The sequence below is a fragment of the Lissotriton vulgaris genome, chromosome 4_1 (genome assembly GCF_964263255.1).
Source record: "Lissotriton vulgaris chromosome 4_1, aLisVul1.2, whole genome shotgun sequence".
Lineage (NCBI taxonomy): Eukaryota > Metazoa > Chordata > Amphibia > Caudata > Salamandridae > Lissotriton > Lissotriton vulgaris.
In genome coordinates this window covers 239,416,347-239,436,391 of record NC_141691.1, presented here as the reverse complement: position 1 = coordinate 239,436,391, position 20,045 = coordinate 239,416,347, and the positions used below count along the sequence as shown (strand labels likewise).

At 48.1% G+C, this 20,045-nt stretch overlaps 1 protein-coding gene across 2 annotated transcripts in view; it reads right to left on the bottom strand.

The window, feature by feature from the left end:
* The window catches only part of RNF128 (ring finger protein 128), a 657,937-nt gene that overhangs the window by 157,149 nt on the left and 480,743 nt on the right, over nucleotides 1-20,045 (bottom strand). For both annotated transcript variants that reach the window (XM_086918579.1, XM_086918580.1), the window contains exon 2: nucleotides 16,252-16,499. In XM_086918579.1, coding sequence (XP_086774705.1) covers nucleotides 16,252-16,499 — 248 coding nt within the window. The remainder of the gene's footprint in view (nucleotides 1-16,251; nucleotides 16,500-20,045) is intronic.

Sequence of the window (20,045 nt, the reverse complement as noted above, 5' to 3'; positions counted from 1 at the left end):
GATCTGCTTAGCACCCAAGGTGTTAATCAGAAAGTGAACTGCAATTGTGACTGCCTGTTTAGTAGTCAAATATAGCAATATTATGTGTTTAAAGGAGTTTTGACAACTTTTGGGCCTGGTATTGCTGCACCATTCAAATCATGAGGTTGTTGTCTGCATGGCAACTGCAGTTGTGTTTGCCTGTTTAGGAATGAAACATGTGAAGAAACAACACTGGGTGTGGGCTTCCCACAGTAAGGCCAAGCCTCATCAAAGTAACAAAACAACAAGAAAGCCAATACCGAGACTTCTATTTACCTCAAATTGCCTACGCGCCAAGAATTGAACTAAAGTGCGGGGCAGAGACACAGTTCACGGAATTAATCTTTTTTTATTTATAACGAAAGTTTTTTTGAAAAGAATATGTTGGTTCATAGTTTACCAGCAATTCAACACATTTTGAACACAAACAATACAGGAAACATTCATAAAAATGACATTTGCTTAAAACAAACATTAATAACACAACATTAGTGAAAATACCACATATCATATCAAGTTGATCAACATTCACACTCATAAGTCACCCTCTCATACACTACAACAAGCACTCCGGACTTTATATACAATTGAAATGTCACAAACTGATTATTTGGATGAAATGAAAAAAACGGGGGGGGGGGGTTGATAAACACCATTGACAAAAGTTTCTTCAAAAGCAAATCAGCTCCTTGTCAGAATTTACAACAAGTGTCTTATGATTTTAACAGTCTTATGGAGTTGTAGAATGGTCCATTATTGGCTTTCTTGTTGTTTTGTTACATAGGAATGAAACATAGCAATATTAGGCGCTAAATGGGGTGCCTGGAGCTTTTGGTCCCTGTGCCACTGCACCTCCGGCAGTATTGAAATCATAACCCTTTTGCCTGCAAGATAACTGCACTTGTGACCGCCTTTTTAGTAGTAAAATATAGCAATATTGGATGTTTAGTGGAGTTATGAACTTTTGGCCCCAGTGCCACTGCACCTGCTGCACCATTTAAATCACACCACTTTATGGCATGGTAACTGCAATTGTGACTTCCTGTTTAGTTGTAAAATATAGCAAAATTTGGAGTTTAGTGGAGTGTCTGGAGCTTTTGGTCCCAGTGCCACTGCACGTGCTGCACTATTGAAATCATGACACTTAAGATTGTCAGATAACTGCACTTGTGACTGCCTGTTTAGTAGTAAAAGAGCGTAATATTAGTTGTTTAGATGAGTTCTGATAACTTTTGGGCATGGCATCACTGCACCTGCTGCACCACCATTTTTATCAAGCCCATTTTACCTGCAAGGTAACTGCACCTATGACTGCCTGTTACATTTTTAATTTAAGTAATAATCTGGGTTTAGTCTGGTCCCTAGAGCTTTTTGCCCCAGTGCCACTGCACCTGCTGCGCAAGTTAAGTGAAGTCCCTTTAAACTGCAAGGTGACTACAATGTGACTGCCTGTTTAATAGTCAAATATAGAAAAACTGTGTTTAGAGGAGTTCTGTCAACTTTTGGGCCCGGTACTGCTGCACCATCCAAATCATGACCCGGTTGCCTGCAAGGTTACTGCATTTGCAGCTACCCGTTTAGTAGTAAAATATAGCATAGCTCTTGTATATTACCTTTATTTTTAATGTGCCATGTTTATTACAACATTTACAATTTGATCATAATGAATAACTCGATTAAGTTGAAAAAAAGCAATCTGATAATGCCCATAAGTGCAAAGGAAGGTACCAAGACATTGAATAGGAAATGCTGCACGTGTTCTAAGGCTTAAGCATCTGCTTTACACAATTAAGTAATAAAAAGCAGGCATTCCAGCATACGGTTAGAAGAGGTCTGCCTTTTTCGTGGAAAGAGATCGCATCTTGACAGTGAATGGGGCTTAAACAGTGTGAACAGCTTTGCTAGAAGTATTGTAAATGCGTGCAGCCAAGGGAAGATTAAATAAAATAAAAAAGTTCCAAGCAAAAGCTACTGAACACAGTAATTTGGCATAGGAACTGATAAGAGACCCATTTTAAGATATATTAAATACAAGAGATTTCACAAGCACAGCACAAGTGAAACCTAAAAAGGAGAACTATTTGGAGTCTGAAGAGTGCAAGTAGGAGTTTAAGGACATAAAAAAAGCTATTATGGAAGCCCCAGTATTGAAATGCTTTGACCCGGAGCTAGAAAAAGAGGTTACTGTGGCAACAAGGGCTCAGGAGGAGTCCTGTCTCAAATAGATGTAAAGGGCAAAAAAATCATAGTTGCATTCGCTTCTCGTGTGTGGTCATAGGTGGAAGAGAAATTCTCAGTGACTGAGAAAGAGACCGTTGCTTGTGCGTGGGCAATAGACCACTTTAGATCTTATGTCTGTTTTTTTTTTAACACACTTTATTGTTGACTGCTATTTGACATGGTAAAACACAAAGCAGTTAAAGACGTAAACAGTCATTTAAATTTTTCTCCCCAGTCTCAGGTCTATAGGGCACAGAAAATCATATCATTGTTGTGTGTACAGTTCAGTGTATCCCTTATCAATATAATCAGTAAATCGTAAACGTCCCCCAGCCGATCAGTGCAGGAGCATTCTATGTACAATTCATTTATCGGTATGATAACTTGCATTATCTTTCAATAAACAAACCGGTTAGAAACCCAACCCGCCCCAACCTATTCAGTCCCACCCCCCCCCACCCATTCCTGGTCAGCCCGTCCCAAACTTACACTGCCCGTGGGTACCCCGGGCTTCACATGGACTATAGGGTACATAGGACAGATAAAGATCATCAGTATCAGCATAAAGGGTCGTAAACCTCAAGGTGTCTGGGGGCGAATGTGCCTTACTGGGACCCAGCCGTTAATGTTGTGATGAGATCAACTGCTTCGAGAGCAATCAATTTAGTTTCCCACTCTAGAGCTATAGGGTGTTCACGTAGTCCTCTTTCCTCCTCTCTCCGGAGGGCCGCCCCTTCCGCTCGACCCCACTGCACCAAGTCTGCCTGCCACGCAGTCACTGTGGGGGGTCTGGGAGACTTCCACTTCATCGTTATGGCAAGACAAGTGCCAGGTCTATGAATTTTAACTTGACTTTCGGCAATTGTGTCAGGGTATTGAGGGTTCGGCAGACCTCGCTCCAGTATCCACGTAATTGTGGGCAAAACCATATCATATGGCTAAAGTCAGCTTCGTCCTCCCTGCAGCGAGGGCAGCAATGAGAGGAGTTCGGGGACATAAGATGTATTCTCTTTTGGATGTAAGATATGCTCTATGGAGTACCATCGTTTGAATAAATTTAAATCTGACTTTGTGCGATACTCTTTTGGAAGTTCTAACATGGTCTGCCACGCTCGATCTGTGATTTCTGTGTTTGTGTCATCAACCCAGCGTGTTCTAAGGGTCCTAAGCGGGAGCGCTGCATGGGTTCTTATCCCCGTATATAACCAACGGACCAAATGACCTCCCGGTCCCATATAATATAATAGGTGTACAGGTTCATGTTGTGTGGGTTTAGTTCGTTGTGGCTCCCAGGTGGTCCTAATATAGTGTGCTAACGTGGCGTATAACAGATATAATCGTGGTGGAGCGCCCGTAATCCGCACAAAGGTGTCATGGTCTAATAGCACATCATCTCCAAAACAATTAACCCACGTCTTCTACCCCACTATCTGTTCATTCTTGGAGTCTGTTTCGTGTGAGTCTGCCCTGCGGTGTGGGGATGCCCAACAAGGGGATGTTTGCCGCGTAGGGTGGGATCACTGACGTATATGAAAGGGCTTTTCTCCAACAAGTTAAAGCACTTTTTAGCAGAGGAGGGCAATCCAGGGGAATCCTGGCCCTAGGCAACAACAGAGAATGGAGTTCACCAAGACTAAGTCTTTCCGGTGTGAGGCCGATCTCGTGTAGGTTCCTAACTGCAGTCCAATAGGATAGCCATTAGAGCTGGCTAGCATAATAATACCCCAGAAAATCAGGAGCCCCTAGTCCGCCTGCCTTAGTTCCCATTTGAAGTTTCCAGAGGCTGATCCGTCTTCGGCCCATCCCCCAAATAAGGTTGATCAAAATGGAGTTCAGTGTGTCAAAAATAGATTGAGGGGGATACACTGGTAAATTCACAAAATAATATAGGAGGCGAGGGAGCATAACCATTTCTGAGATGGCAATGCGTCCCATCACTGATAGGGGCAGAGAGGTCCAGAACCCTATGCTGCTCCGAAGTCTGGTTATTGCCCTTTGGATATTACCATCAATCTGATCTGCAGGCGACCTATACACCTGTATTCCCAGGTATTTAAAAGTATCAGGGGCGGGGCGTGGCCGAGATGGCGGCGGAGTAGGACGCCTTTTCGTGCCGCTCCGGCGCAGATCCAACATAGCAACTAATAGCACGATTTTTGGGGGCACCCACGAGCCCCTACAGTGGCGGAGACGTTCGCCTAGCAGAGCGGCGGACGTTGGCGGGGTCCCCGGAGCGGTGTGACCCCTAGAGCACCTGCGAGGACGTTTGCAGCCTACGGCCTGTGAGACCCCGGATTTTCCAACCATCGCGGCCCGGTGTGGTCGAGGGGCGGGGCCCTAGATCCGCCTGCAGGCCCTGGAGCAGACGGTCGGCTGAGCGGACCGGAGTTTGGACGAGGGAGGTTCTATCGGCGAGACCTGGCTCATACCACGCCTGGGAGAGGACCCCTGGCCAAGTAGCGCCACCTGCACAACCGGTGGCCCCTTGCTAACGCCATCGACTGGCCTCCCCACGTGGGTGGCGCCTGCGGCCTGCTTGAACTGTCCGAGCCTAGGGCCGGGTCGCTGCACGGAGCCGGACGACGACGGGGCACGGGAGTGACCCTATCGCTCATTGGTGGCGGAGGCTCGGAGGACCGAGGCGGCAGATCGCTGGCCCACTGGAACTCCCGTCTGGGATACGGGAGACGCTCACAGTCGAGTGCCTGAGGGTGGGGAGCCTGGAAGCGGCTGGAGGCGAAGGAAGGAACCGAGTGCCTGACCCGCCGGCAGACCCCGCTGCTTCCTTGGCCACGTGGAGCCGACACAGGGCGTCATGTCTACAGTGCAACGCAAACGAAACCAGGGGAAGGACAAGGCCTCCCAGCAACCGGCCTCCCCTGGAGCTGGTGGGTCATCAAGGCAATCTGATGAAGACGCTCCAGTGACGAAGGCCTTCATGTCGGAGCTGTTTGCCTCCATCAAGGAGGACATATCGGAGCTCAGGTCGCAGCTCGCCTCCGACTTGCGGGAGGTGCGGAGGGACGTGGACGGCATAGGTGAGAGAGTGGCGACCCTGGAGGACAGGGACCTGAGCGTGGCCACAGATGTTCATATGCTCCAGCAAGACATTATCCGCCTCACCGAGCAGAATTTGGACCCCCAACTGCATACGGAAGACCTTGAAAACCGCTCCCGTAGGAACAACATCCGTATACGGGCGGTGCCCTGGGACGGTGAGGCGGGAGACCTCCGGGGATACGTACAGGAGCTGTTCCTCCAGGTCCTAGATGAGGAGGACACGACGGAGATACGGATGGACAGAGTGCACCGGGTGGGCTTGCCGCGGCGAGGGGGGGGTCCTCCCCCCGACATACTGGTGTGCGTCCACGATTTTCAACTCAAGGAGAGGATACTACGGAAGGCCAGGACCATCGACTCATTGCAATTCCGTGGCCATAGACCCCAGCTGTTCCAGGACTTGGCGGCCTCTACCTTACAAAAACGAAGGGACTTCCGTCCTATCACAGCATTCCTGAAAGAGAGGGGGATCGCCTACTCTTGGGGGCACCCTTTCAGAATAATTTTCAGATGGCAAAACCGCCTGGCCCAAGTACGCACACTTCAGGCGGCAAAAGAGCTTCTGGGATTGGCGGATGTTCCATCATCACAGGCCGCGGCGGCCTCCCCATCTCGGCGGCGCCGCCGATCGAACTCTTGGCACAGGGTAGGGCGCTCCCCCGCCGGATCCCCTGCAAGACAGCGTCCGGACCTCTCTACCAGCCTGCAGGAACGAGGGGCGGCGGTCGCTTCGGTGGCCTCGGCCACGTTGGCTGCTTCACAGCTCAGCTCTGGGGCGGCGTGATCCCAAATTGGGAAATTGGCGCCGGGAAGGCTCGGGCCTTCTGATCGAGGGTGTGCAAGTACTCTGGTGGAGGCGACCTTGATTACGGCCAAGGGGAATAGTGGCTTCATTCCTCGGGCCTGTCACTCGACTGGGGGCTTCCTACGGACTTCGGCCTACTGGTCCTGTTGAGTATGGTTTTTGCACTTTCTTTCCCATTTTTGTACAATGTTCTGTGTTGGTTCGGGGGAATTTTGGTTGGGGGACCGTTGGGGAGGGGGAGGGGGGGCCGTGACGGCAGGCCTTTGGGGATGAATGTAGAGAATGAGTGGTGGACTGCGCGCCATGCTGTAGAGGGGCTGAGCCTACGACTGTTCTGGGAGCGTTTGGGAGCACGTGGTTGGGGGGAGGGGTGGAAGGAGGGTTGGGCGCCATTTGTATTTCTGATAGCAAGACCTTTGGGAGGTGTTCCTTATGCCGATTAGTATAGGCACTTGGAATGTCAAGGGCTTGAATTCCCCTCAGAAGAGACAGAAGGTCCTGAAATACCTTGTAGACCATCACCTTGATGTGGTGGGGCTTCAGGAAACCCATTTAGCTCGAAAGGATGAAATGCGGCTCCGGCACAGGGCGTACCCCATTGTGTACAGGTCCTCAGCTGTCACGAAGCATCGGGGGTGGCGTTAATGTTTAAGGCAGCGTTGCATTTTCAGCCTGTGGGAGTCCGCACCGATAGAGAAGGACGGTGGTTGATGGTCAAGGGGCACATCCAGGGCAGGTTGTGTACGTTTGTGGTGCTCTACTTGCCTAATTCGGGCCAAAATAAGTACTTGCAGGAGCTGCTGGAGAAGGTGGGGGACTTTGCGGAAGGACTTGTATTCATGTTGGGTGATTATAACTTGGTCTGGGATGGGGAGATGGACAGCTCGGGGGGTCGGAGGGCGGACACGGGGGTTTTCTCGGGGAGTACACAGAGGGGGGTGGAGGAGATGGGGCTGGTGGATGGTTGGAGGTTTTTTCACCCTGCTGTGAAGGACTATACGTTCTTTTCCCATGTGCACCACTCCTACTCCCGCCTGGACTACATCTTCCTTAGCCAGTCCCTTAGAGGGAACATCTTAGATGCCGCCATTCTCCCGCTTTCTGTCTCGGATCACAGTCTTCTAGTGCTCACGCTTCGGTGGTCGCCGCCGGACACCGCGAACCGGAAATGGTACTTCCCGGCCTCGGTGGTCCGAGACGATGTATCCCATCAGGCCTTGCGTCAGGCCATCCGGGACTTTTTTGATAGCAACCCTCCCTCGGACACGTCCCTAATGACTACCTGGGACGCCTTTAAGGCGACGATCAGGGGGACGTGCCTGGGCCTCAACTCGCAATTGAACACCTTACGTAGGAAGGAGAGGGAAGCGCTGGAAGCAGAGGTGCTCGCGCTTGAGAGGGAACACAAAGCTAATCCCTCGAGGGTGACCCTACGTCCCCTAACGGCAGTACGGGGCAAGTTGAAGTCTCACTACGCGAATAGGGCTGAACTCACACTGTTGCGGCTGGGCCGGCTCTCCTACTCTGGGGGCAACAAGATTGGTAGACACCTTGCCCGGCAATTGAAGGATAAGAGGGAGCGTGAATACGTAGGTGGGATTAGAGACTTGGCAGGAGTGCTCCAGCACACTGACGAGGCGAAGGCTGATGCCTTTGGCCGCTTCTACGCCGCGTTGTACGCGGGGGAAGAGTTGGACGCGGCTAATCAACGTGCATTTTTGCAGCGCTTATCGCTCCCGCAGGTGCCAGGGGCATGGAATGACTTACTTGAGGCTCCGATTACAAGGGAGGAGGTTCTCGCGGCTATTAAAAACCTGAAACTACACAAAGCCCCCGGCCCCGACGGGTTCACCGCGGTCTTTTACCAGACCTACGCGACTGAGGTGTGTGACTTCCTGGTCGCCCTCTTTAACGACATGGCTGGACCTGGGGTGAATTCTGGGACCCTGGCGGAAGCAGTGATCACGGTCCTGCCGAAGCCGGGGAAGGACCCGGAGTGGTGTGCCTCATACCGCCCTATAGCCTTACTCAACATCGACGCCAAGCTCTACTCGGCTATATTAGCGAGCCGCCTGCAAGACCTGCTGCCGTCGATTATCCATGCGGACCAATCGGGCTTCATCAAAGGCCGCCAGACGCATGATAACACCCGGAGGGTCATCCACCTTATAGAGAAGGCGGACAGGTTCCGCATCCCGGCGGTCTTGGTGGGGCTGGATGCGGAGAAGGCTTTCGACCGCGTTGACTGGGGCTTTCTCTTCCACACGTTACGGGCGTTTGGGTTTTCCGATCGCTTCGTCGCGATGGTAAGAGCTAACTTCTGCAGCCCGCGTTCACGGGTGGCGGTGAACGGCCACTTGTCGGCCTTCTTCCAACACTCGCGGGGCACTAGGCAGGGATGTCCCCTCTCGCCCTTGCTGTTTGCACTCAGCATTGAACCTCTGGCGCTGGCAGTTCGGGAGCATGAGGGGGTGAAGGGCATCCCGTTCACTGGGGAACAGCACAAGATCACCCTGTTTGCAGATGATGTCCTCTTGTCGTTGGCCGACCCCGCTAACTCCCTTCCGTGTGTACGTGATATATTGCTGGAATTTGAGGCGGTGGCCGGCTTCAAGGTCAACTATGGCAAATCGCATGTCCTGAACCTGACCCTATCTCAGGCCGAGGTGGCACGGGTGAAGGCGACGACACCGTTGGCCTGGGCCGCGGGGTCCCTGCTGTATCTCGGGGTACTCCTCACCCCGACAGTGGGCGGTCTCTTTGCGGCCAATTTCCCGCCCCTCATGGCCAGAACACGCGTGGAACTGGAGAAATGGAAACCTAGATTCCTGTCCTGGCTGGGACGGGTACATGCTATCAAAATGGTCCTTCTCCCCAAATATCTATACCTGTTCCAAGCCTTGCCTATTCCACTGCCCTCTACCTTTTTTAGCCACCTCAAATCGATGATGTTGAAATTTGTCTGGCAGGGCGGTCGGGCGCGGCTTTCATTTACACTCCTGCGGCGCCTGCGAAATGACGGAGGGGTAGGCCTTCCGGACTTCCACCTCTACTACAAGGCGGCCCAACTTAGAGTTATGGTGGAGTGGTCGCAGCAGTTCTCTGACAAACACTGGCTGCACATGGACCGGAGTGTGGCAGGCCGGTCCATCTGGGACCTAGCGTGGAAGCCGAAGCGAGACCGCCCGGTAAACGCGTACATTAGTACCCCCACGGGGACTACGCTGAAAGTTTGGGACACACTGGCCAGTGACGAGAGATGGACGACCTTCCCATCCCCGTTCACCCCTTTGCATTTTAATCCAGAGTTTTCCCCGGCGCTCACTGAGGGCCCCTTTGACGTTTGGAGGGAGGGGGGATGCCGGGCATTACTTCACTTGTTCCATGGCCCCGAACCCTTGACGTTCGAGAACTGCATGCGGGACTATCAAGTGCCGCCGGGGGAAAGGTATCGGCATTTACAACTGCTACACTGGGCCACTTTGCCCGCGGTGCGAGAGGCGGCGACGAGACCTTTATCCGACTTTGAGGCCTTTCTCCTGAAGACCTCGGCCATGAAGGGGGCTATCTCCTTTTTATATCGGCTGCTGCTCCGCTCGGCCCTTTCCCCTAGACCCCGTTACATGGAGCAATGGGAGGAGATGGTGGGGAGGGATATCACTGACGGAGAATGGTCGCCGCTTTGGAAGGACATGACGCAGTTTAACCACTCCATTCTCTTGAGGGAAGCACATTACAAAACTCTAACGCAATGGTACATGGTTCCGGCCCGACTTCATCGCATTTTCCCGGAGGCCACGGACAGGTGTTGGAGGGGTTGTGGCCTTTTGGGGGATTTCCGCCACGTCTGGTGGGATTGCCCGATCATTAAGCCCTTCTGGGCCGAAATCTTATCGCATATTAAAGACATTTTGCAATACCCTATCGATGACTCCCCCGAATTCGTTTTGCTGGGTTTGAGAGAGCCCGGCCTGGAACACCAATCGCGAGCTGACAAAAAGATCTTATGGCTGTGCCTCGGCGCGGCCAAGCTCACGCTGGCCTCGGCCTGGAAACGCAAGGAGGCCCCGGCGGTATCCCTTTGGCACTCCAGACTGTGGAGACTTCTGAGTCTCGAGAGAATGGCGGATATATTTATAGGCAAATATAAAAACTTCAAGCACGTGTGGGGCCCCTTGGTGTCCTTTCTTTCTGCTGGCTTGCCTTCGGCTGTTTGCCCGGCGTCATTGAGGAACTTGCACTTGTTTCAACTCTAGAGTGTGCTTGGTGTATGCGTGAGATTTGCGAGCGGCGCCGTCACGGGGGGGGGAGGGGGGAGTTTTGTTTTTGGGGGGAGGGTAGGGTGTTGCATTGGGACAGTTACTTCACCGAGATGAGGCATACTTGATCGCTGGAGAACTCCTGGACTAGTTGCTGGCTGCACTATTTGAGCTACCCCTCGGCGGGGGATGCTGCGGGACTGCCGACATTACCAGCACTGACGACTTTTTTGCTTTAATGCCCTGCCTCATCTTCCTTTTCAGCCTTCCCACTGTGTGGGACCTTCCGTGAGACCAATGTGATGTCTTTTGTTAATTGTTATTTTTCTCTGTATGCAAAATAAAAATTTTACAAAAAAAAAAAAAGTATCAGGGGCGACCGGCATATGATGTATGCCAGGCTGTATTTGAGTGAGGTGAGGTGTCTCTCGGAAGAAAAAACCTATTGATTTTACAGGGTTTATCGCCAGGCCTGATAACTGTTCAAACGTGTCGAATATGTCAGGTATCGGATGGTGATTTGCTGTGAGGTCTCAGAAATATAACAGTATATCATCCGCGTATATGGATATAGGATGATGCGTCCCACTGATAGGGATGCCCATGCGGGCAGCCGCACAACGAAGAGATAGTGCCAAGCGTTCAAGGGCAAGAACAAATAACGGGGACAAGGGGCAACCCTGTCTCGTGCCTCTGTGTACCTCATAACAGTTTGAGATGTATCTACCAGTGCGGGCCCTAGCCGTAGGACATGTGTATAGTAGGCGGACCCATTTCAGGAAGTTATCCGGAAACCCAAAACGTTTTAAGGACTCTAACATGAACTCCCAGGACAGGGAGTCAAATGCTTGTTTGAGGTCCAGCCCTAAACATCCCGCATGAGGGAATTCACTAGTAGTAGCCGACATGATCGAGTGTAATCGGTGAGTGTTCAGAGAAGTGCTACGATTCGGAAGGAATCTGCACTGGTCCTGGTGAATAAGTGTGGGGAGGTGTGATTGTATCCGGTTTGCAAGGGCCTTACTCAAAATACTAGTTGTCCTATCGCTGCCCCCCTGATCACTACTTTTAAGGCATCCCACTCTATCAGATTTGAGGAGGCCGTGTTCCAATTCTCCCTCAGATAGTCAGATAGCGGCAGACAAGGAATAGCGGAAGGGAGCGTCCTCCAGCAACCGTGGATTTAGTTTCCAGGTGGGTACCGGGGTCGGCACCCTACCCCTGAGCAACTTTAGTGTCAGGGGCCTATGGTCAGAGAAGGTCTTAGCTAGGTATTCCGACCCAACTATGTTCGTGATAATGGCCCTAGAGCACAGGAAGCAGTCGATCCTGGTCTGGAGGTTGTGCAGAGGAGAATAGAAAGAGTATTCCTTATGTGTGTGGTGTAGTGTCCGCCAGGCATCAGACAAAGACCAGCCATCCGTCCAGGAGGCAAACTGCTCGGTTAATCTAGTCGTGGCAGAGGCCTGAAGTGGGGGGTGTGATCTATCTAATCCTATATCCAATATCGTGTTCCAGTCTCCCCCTAAAGCCCAAGGGATCTCATCCCAGTCCGCCAGAGCCACACTCAGCCTCTGTAGGAATTTATCTTGATCAAAATTTGTGGCGTAAATGCTCCCAAAAACCAGCAGAGAGCCGTCTAGATTTCCTTTCACTAAGACATATCTCCCCTGATCATCCACCCGCCGTTCAATCTCAACATATGGGATCCCATGTCGTATCCAAAGAGCGACCCCCCTAGCGAAAGCGGAATAATTCGTGGAATAAATACACCCCCTCCATTTTTTCCGCATTTTCTGAGTTTCAGCATCTGGGAGGTGGGATTCCTGGAGGAACGCAATGTGTGTTTGGTGTCGAAGGAGGAATGCATGAAGGCGGAGGAGTTTCTGAATGAAGTCTAACCCTCTTACATTCCAGGTAAGCAAATTATAGGACCCTTGAGGTTCAACTGATCTTGCCTTATCCCCAGTGATAAGGTAGGATCTCTTTACGTGTGAAGTGTTCGGGTAGGAGTGACCAGGAGTCTCTATCCCCCATAACTTTAACTAAACCCGGCACAGCGCTAGAACTGCGTGGAGCCCAACAATAATCCAACAAGCAAATAAAAGTCAATAAAGGTGCATACCCTTGAACGGAGGTGGCCAGTCGCAAACTTGGCTGTATTGCAGACAATCATTGTTACCCCACAGCTCTACAGAACTCCATCCCGGGGGAAGGTGAATGTTATGATAGCGGAGGGAGTGGTGGTCTGGACTTAGCCCCTAGTGAATACCAGGTAATCGGGATCTCTCGGACCTCAATACAGGCCCTCAGTTACTTTCAGATTATACTACATTCAAACTGAAGCCCTAATCAGGAGGTCCAGCCTTTGGTAAGTTACAAAATGGCAGAAACCCTCACAAACTATGGAGCCCAGATATCAAATCGGACAACAGACACCATCTATAAATAATACAACAGCAGCAATATCAAAACCCCTAATCGGAGATTGTAGAGTAAAGGTTCAGGCTTTACAGTCAATTGTCCATTAAATCATCAGCCGTTCTAGGCGTGATGGTGGGGAACAAGATAACTAAATAAATATAGGGTGTTGTCATCTGAGTCAGTCGCGATTTTGTTGGAGTCTTCTCGGAAGGCACCCACAGTCACCAGCTCTCCCTCCTGATCCATCCTCTTTTCTTTCGAGGGGTCAGCTCCTCTGCTGCCTCGGCTGGGTCTCAGCGAGCGGCGGGCTGCTCTCACCATAGTGCCCATCGAACCCTGCATAGACCCCTCCGCTGCACTGGCCTGGCTGGACCCTATGCACATCACTTCCATCCATTCCCCAAAGTCCGTCGATATCTAAAAAATTAGTTTTCTGCTCATGGATAACCTTCAGCCGAGCAGGGTATAGGAGTGCATATTTGAGTTGTGCTTTCAGCAGTCTCTTTTTTACTGCTTGGTAGGAGGAACGCTGTCTCTGGACCATCATGATGTAATCTGGATACAAGGAGACCCGATGGTTCTAGTATTGGATGCGAGTTTTCTATCTAGCCTTTTGTAGCAGGGTATCTCGGTCCCTATAGTTAAGAATCTTCACAATCAGTGGATGGGGAGGCAGACCGGCCTTAGGTTGCCCCGTCGGGATCCTGTGTGCCGTTCCACACAGAAATATGGCCAGAGTCCTTCGGGCACTACATGGTCCTTGAACCATTGTTCCATAAATTCTGCCACCCGGTTTCCCTCGCAGCGTTCCGGAAGGCCAATGACGCAGATGTTGTTGCGTTTTTCTCCCTTCTGCGTCCTCGACTCGGTCCAGGAGCGTGTCAACCTGCTGTTAGAGTTGTTTCAAGGAGGAGGAGTGTTCCGCCACCGTAGGTGTGAGATCCGTCAAGGCTATGCCATGGTCTCTGACTTGGTCCGCCAACTTGCCATGGTCAGCCCTCAGGAGGGTCAGGACCGTTGTAAGAGTGCCCAGTTGCTGTTCCATTGCCGCCCTAGAGTCTCGTATCTCTTTAAGGATTAAGTCCAGTTTATCTGGGGGGTGTTCATCTACTTGCCCGGTCAGGGCGGTCTCCGGCGAGGGGCCCACGCCCCCAGTAATAGTACGAGGGGCATCAGCGCCATCCCGCTTCTCTTGCACTTTGGCCCGGTTTTTGACCATGATATATGGTGTCCACCAGGCGCGACCGAGGGCCGCCCCCCCCCGGTCTGCTATGAGAAGGGACATCCTGGTCCTCTCAGTACCAAAGTCGCACAGGGGTGTCGGGGCACCGCAGCACTCGTCCACGGCCAAGAGGGTACAAATACGCGGCCAGGTGTAGTGTTGGTCCAATGAAGAGCCGAGTTAGCTCAAATATTTAGTCTGTCCCGGAAACCCAAAGCTAGATTCAGACCATGTAGGGGGTAGTCCGTAGGGCCAGACTCAATCCAGCTCCTTCAAACAGGCCGACCTCCCCTCACAAAACAATGGTGCCCCTCAAGGGGAGATCTTATGTCTGGGTTAAGCAGTGCAGAGTATGCAGTGAGCACAAACCTTTTGTCAAACTATTGACTACAGAAGGCTTATTCATTGCTTCCGCTAGAGTAGCAAAGATGTCAATTAGGTTGAAATACTTCATACACAAGATCGAGTATGTACCAGGAAAAAGTAATGTTTGGCTGATTTTTTTTTATCACGCATGCCAACGGACATACAGTAATGGGATAAGAATGAATGGAAGAATTTCAAATTGCTTTAGTTCATGATTAAGGGGTATCAAGAATGAAAGAAGAGGAATGGATAATGGCAGTCACTGCGGATGCAGTATTGTAACTGTGTAAAAAGTTGGTGGAGGAAGAATAGCCATGAGGAAAAAAATAACTTACTTGTTCCAAAAGATTTAAGACATTTTTGGGAACTCAATAGTGAATTATCTGTGGCTCATGGGTCTGTGCACCGGGGTGATAGAATGATTCCACCTTCCACGCTGAGGAATAGCATTGTGGAATGCAAAAATCCGCTCAACCTTGCCAAAGCCGTTTTGGAAGATCCATCAGGGAATTGAGATATTGTCTAGTTTGCCCCAAAGCCAGGGATTAATGGAGTTAAAACTACTACTTGAACTATTTTTCAGGTGTTCCTGCATTCAACCCACACATATTCATAATGCAGCATCTTGTTCAATTGTATTTTGATAACATCCACTTACTTTAAGCATGGATTACAGTGCTGTTTTTTTATGCTTAAGAAGTTTATTATTTGGAATAATTAAAATTTCTGGGTGATAAACGAACCATCCCTCAGCTGTTTGAACGGTGTTGTTTAATTAACTTTCCAACATCATCTCTTTAGGAGAGGCAAAACCAGTGCTTAATTTGAGCCAATGGTTTCCGGTGCACGGCAACACCACTGAATTGCGAACACTGGCACTAATTACAGTCTCCCATATGGTGGCGCATTTGTTTAATTTAGAGATAAGCACAGCAACGTTGGTTTATTATTTCAATATACATTAAAAATGACTAATACCTGCCACCCAAGCCATTCTTATAGTCTTGGGGGGGGCTGGAATAGTCAGAATGGTCACACTTGCAGGAATGTGGTGGTTAGTAGTTGCGTTGGTACTGTCATTGACCGTGCTAGCTGGGGAAATGGGTGGTGTAAGCTGCAGTGGTCTCCTTACGAGCGCCCTGGCATTTTTTTTTTTTTAAGAATTAAGCATTGGGCCAACATAAGACGACCATTTTTTTCTGGGCCCGCTACTAAAAAGCAATCTTAGCAACGTTAAAAGACATTGTTCTTGTTTTTCGAACCTGGGTTGGGGGCACATTGCAGTCGACTATAAAGAAAGAAATGCTACATGAACAAATATATACTAAAATGCTTTTACAAATCTCTATCACTTCATCCTCTTGATACCCCAAGTACACTACATATCGATTTTAGTATTTCTGAGGGAGAGAAAAATATACAACAGCACTGTTATTATTGTTCTAGGAAGAACACATTCCATTAATTTCTGCTATTCTTAAAACAAATCAACACAAAATGTATTTTAAATGGATGAAAGATACAGAAGCAAAAGAGAGGTCAAACAAAAGGTGGTCCTCAAAGATCAAGGACAAACCTTTTATTGATAGTGCCAGTGTTATACGGAAAATTGTCACAAAGATGGTTGCCGAAGACACCACCTTCTGCAGATATTTGGGGGTGCAATATGAGGAAAACATGAACCTATTGAAAGGAGGATGTAGCTACATATGTAGCAAAGAAGAAATAATCGGGACTGAAATTATACCAGTCCTAGGACACCAATATACGTCAAGAAATGCCTGATCCACAATATGAAAATGTTAATTTAACAAAGTAACTGTAGAAGAACATGCTACAGAAACAAATGGGAAACACAGAGTTGGAATACGAACCAGCTTCCTGTTTTGTGCCCTGCTCAGCCTTAGCCTTCTTGCAGAATAGAAAATGAAGTATCCCACAGTGGCAGCTGTGACGATGAAGAAGGAGACGGAGACAAAGAAGATTGAATAATGATTCATCCAGGCTCCATGCTTCTTTGCGACTTCGATGACCATAGTAACTTGGATTCCTTTCCTAATCAGGTTTAAGATTTCTCTACCTTTGTCGTTACCAATCATAATTGCAACTGTATTGTCAGTACCTACAAAAGAAGCAAAATTGATTAATAAAATGATTACGTTTATATACACATGATACATTATACACAAGACCTCAGGTAATTTCCTGAAGTAAGCATGTTAATTTCCTCTAGCAAAGTATGGGCAAAAACGTTATGACAATATATACGGGCTAAAGTACGCCTCAATATGCATTATAAGGATATTGAAAGTCACCCAGGAGTTCCATGGTCATTTAAAGGAATGAGGCCGAAAGCAGTGTTTCTTTACATGGATATGGAACTCCTTGGGGACGTGCAATACCGTTATCATGCAGGGCAGTGGGTACTTTATCCCTTATAATACATGCTCACACCATCACCCTTCCCACAAATCAATTAAATCCTTGGTGCACAGCTCTTTCATATGAAAGAGAACATGTTTGTTAACATGAACACAAATAGAATCACTAGTGAAAACATTAAACGCATCAAATAAGTTGTTACCTAGTTGTTGAATAAAGATATTGGAAGCAGTTAAATACAACTCAATTAATACAAAATGTAGGAGAAACATGCAGACAGATTCTAACTTTTCTATAATTTCCCAAAAGAGTGGAAAAAATAAAACATGTTGCCCTAAATATCTAATTTGTGCTTGGAAAAGCAAGGTTTCATTCTTATACACTGCTGCTTTAATTGTACTCGGTGAATTGACCTGCCTTTCTCCTCAGCAGCCGACTATGGCAGCAGGCACTGCGAAGTCTGAACTAAACTGTAATAGCTATTAAACTTGAGTTTTTATGTCAAATCCTTATAATCAGCAACTGTGTTACAAGTCGCCAATGATAAAGAAATTAGAGACATATATTTATAAAGAGATTGTTTTGACTGTTCATCTGATCAACACTCTCTGATATTGCCTCATCTTAGACAAAGTATGTACTGCTTACAAATAATTAGGTGTTTAAAAAATCGGAATATTCTATAATGCAGTAGACCTTTAATAGTCCTGTTTACTTCACGTACGGGACTTTAAACACTAATTCGGTACAAACAAAAGTAAAAAAAAAAAGTCAGGCATTCACAGCTCTGAAAGCAACTACTAGGATTTCTTTTTGTATATAAATGTTTACACATTCTGCCACACTATGGCCCCAATTACGATGCTGGTCGGACGAGCGTCCGACGGGCATTGTTGTGGTAAAGGGACTGTCTGACAGGTAGCCAGCAGTCCCAACTGCCATATTAGGACCCGACCGCTGTGGATACGGTCGGAAACAGGCCCTTTGCATTGAGGCTTGTACAGCGGCCTGGAAAAGCCCCAAAACCAAAAGGCATGTTCATAAACAATCGTTTGGACGCCAAATGGTGCATGTTGATATCTGATAAGCTGCATTACTCGTTTCAGAGGTTATGAAAGTTCTGATCTGTGTGAATGAATGCAGGGGTGGCTCTAGGCTCATGGCGGCCCTGGGCAGGGAGCGTAGGTAGGGGGCCCCGGAAGAAGGGTTCCGGGTGGGGCGGAGGCCAGTGAAGAGGGGCGGGGGGGGGGGGGGTGAGAAGGGGGTCGGGGTGTTTGGAAGTGGAACAGAGCCGAAAGCTGCCAAATCTCCGCCCGAGGCCACCACGCAAATATGTATCCATCCTCAAAGGATTATTATATTAAGGATATATATTGGTGTGGTGGACCCTGGGGTTTGGTGGCCCTGTGCAGATGCACAGCTTGCACATGCCTAAGGCCGCCCCTGATGAATGCCCGTGCTGTGCCAGTCTGTTTTACTCGTATCTGCCCATAATGTCACAGCCTCGAACACTGTAGAGACATTCGTGTCACCGCCGGCATCTCTGCGAGTTTACAGAATGGACTTTTACAATACGTTTCGACTTCTGTCCTTTGTGCTTCCTCCCTCGGCTGCCATTATAACCACGCCAAAAAACAAACCGCGCCCTAGCCAGACTTCACAGTGCTATGCCTGCCTGGTACATCAAATGTGGGCTCTGACTTCTGGAGTCACACTGCCCTCCTAGGTAACTTCTGCTCGTCACAGTCAAGATCACACTTAAGATTTGAAACCTCTGGTCGCGTAACAAATGTATGACACTATGAAACATCGGCCTCTTGTATACCTTTAACAACCATGAAAAGACTACAACGGATTCAGAACTCAGCTGCCAGACTACTCTTGCATATCAAACTGCGAGACCACATCTCCCCTGCCTTGAAATCCCTGCATTGGTTACCGGTTGTCAGAAGATCCACGTTCATGCTGCTTTCTATCACCCACAAAGCAATACATGGAAATGGACCTCTCTTCATAAGGAATAAAATCAACAAACTCATTCAACAAAGAAACCTCCGCTCTAAAAGGGGCACCTTGCCTCAAAATCCCAAGACACAAGAAAAAAAAACATTGGTGGCACATCCTTCTCTGTTCAAGCAGCAAAATTGTGGAGCTCTTTACCCCCCAACATAAGATCCACAGACAACCACCTTATCTTCAGAAAACTACTCAAGAATTGGCTCTTCCCCACATAAGCACCATACGCAAACACATTTACAGCACATCCCTCTGTATATAAGCATTTATTTTACTATAGATATGTACCTATCTTTGTGTATGGCTTTGTATACACATGTAGAATAAATAGGTTGGTTAAAAAATAAATAAATACATTTGTAAAGTACAATAACACTTGGAAGTTATCTAATGCATCCTTTTACTTCCTTTTTGCATCTATATACCTTCCATGTACTTGGATCTATACATTTATTACTCTTCTCCTAAAAAAGCATATCCAATGCACTACCCTATTTCTCATCCTATAACTATCAATATATTTAATCTACATATACCTACATCCTTTATGCATCTATATACTTTACAAGTACTTATGGGTTTTATAAGTATCACTTTCTTCTAATTCAGCATATCCAATAAATAAATACATTTTTAAATTACAATAACACTTGAAAAACCAGAGTTTATCTAATGCATCCTTTTACTCTCCTAAAAAAGCTTATCCAATGCACTATCCTATTTCTCACCCTATACCTCTATCAACATATCCTCTACATGCACTCTCTCATTTATTCCAAACTCCTTACCACTACTTTAATCCCCAAAATAACCCTTTCTAGACTCTCCCATACTATACCCCTCCTTGCATCATCTGACACTTCTTTTACTATACTATACTGATCCCCCAAAATAAGCCTTTCTAAACTCTTCCCTCTTACTCTACCCCTTCAAATACCTTTTTTACTCATCCCAAAGCATCTTTCTACTGGTATGACCTCCAAAATAAAAATAAAAATCTGAATCCTTCACTCTATCCCTCCACTATCCTTTTTAATCAAAACAACATACTAACATGTTCACTTCTCAAATTTCATATTTCACTATACCAATTCACCACTAATCCTTAATGGGCTCCAGAGTAACGTGCTACACGCCAAAAAAGGGCTTCAAAACCCTATCAGAGGTAGTAAGCACTATATAAATGCAAACCTTTTTCCCCTCTTCTATCCCGCCGCTACCCTTCTCTATCCAAATAACTGAACAACATATCCACCACTCAAATTACTTT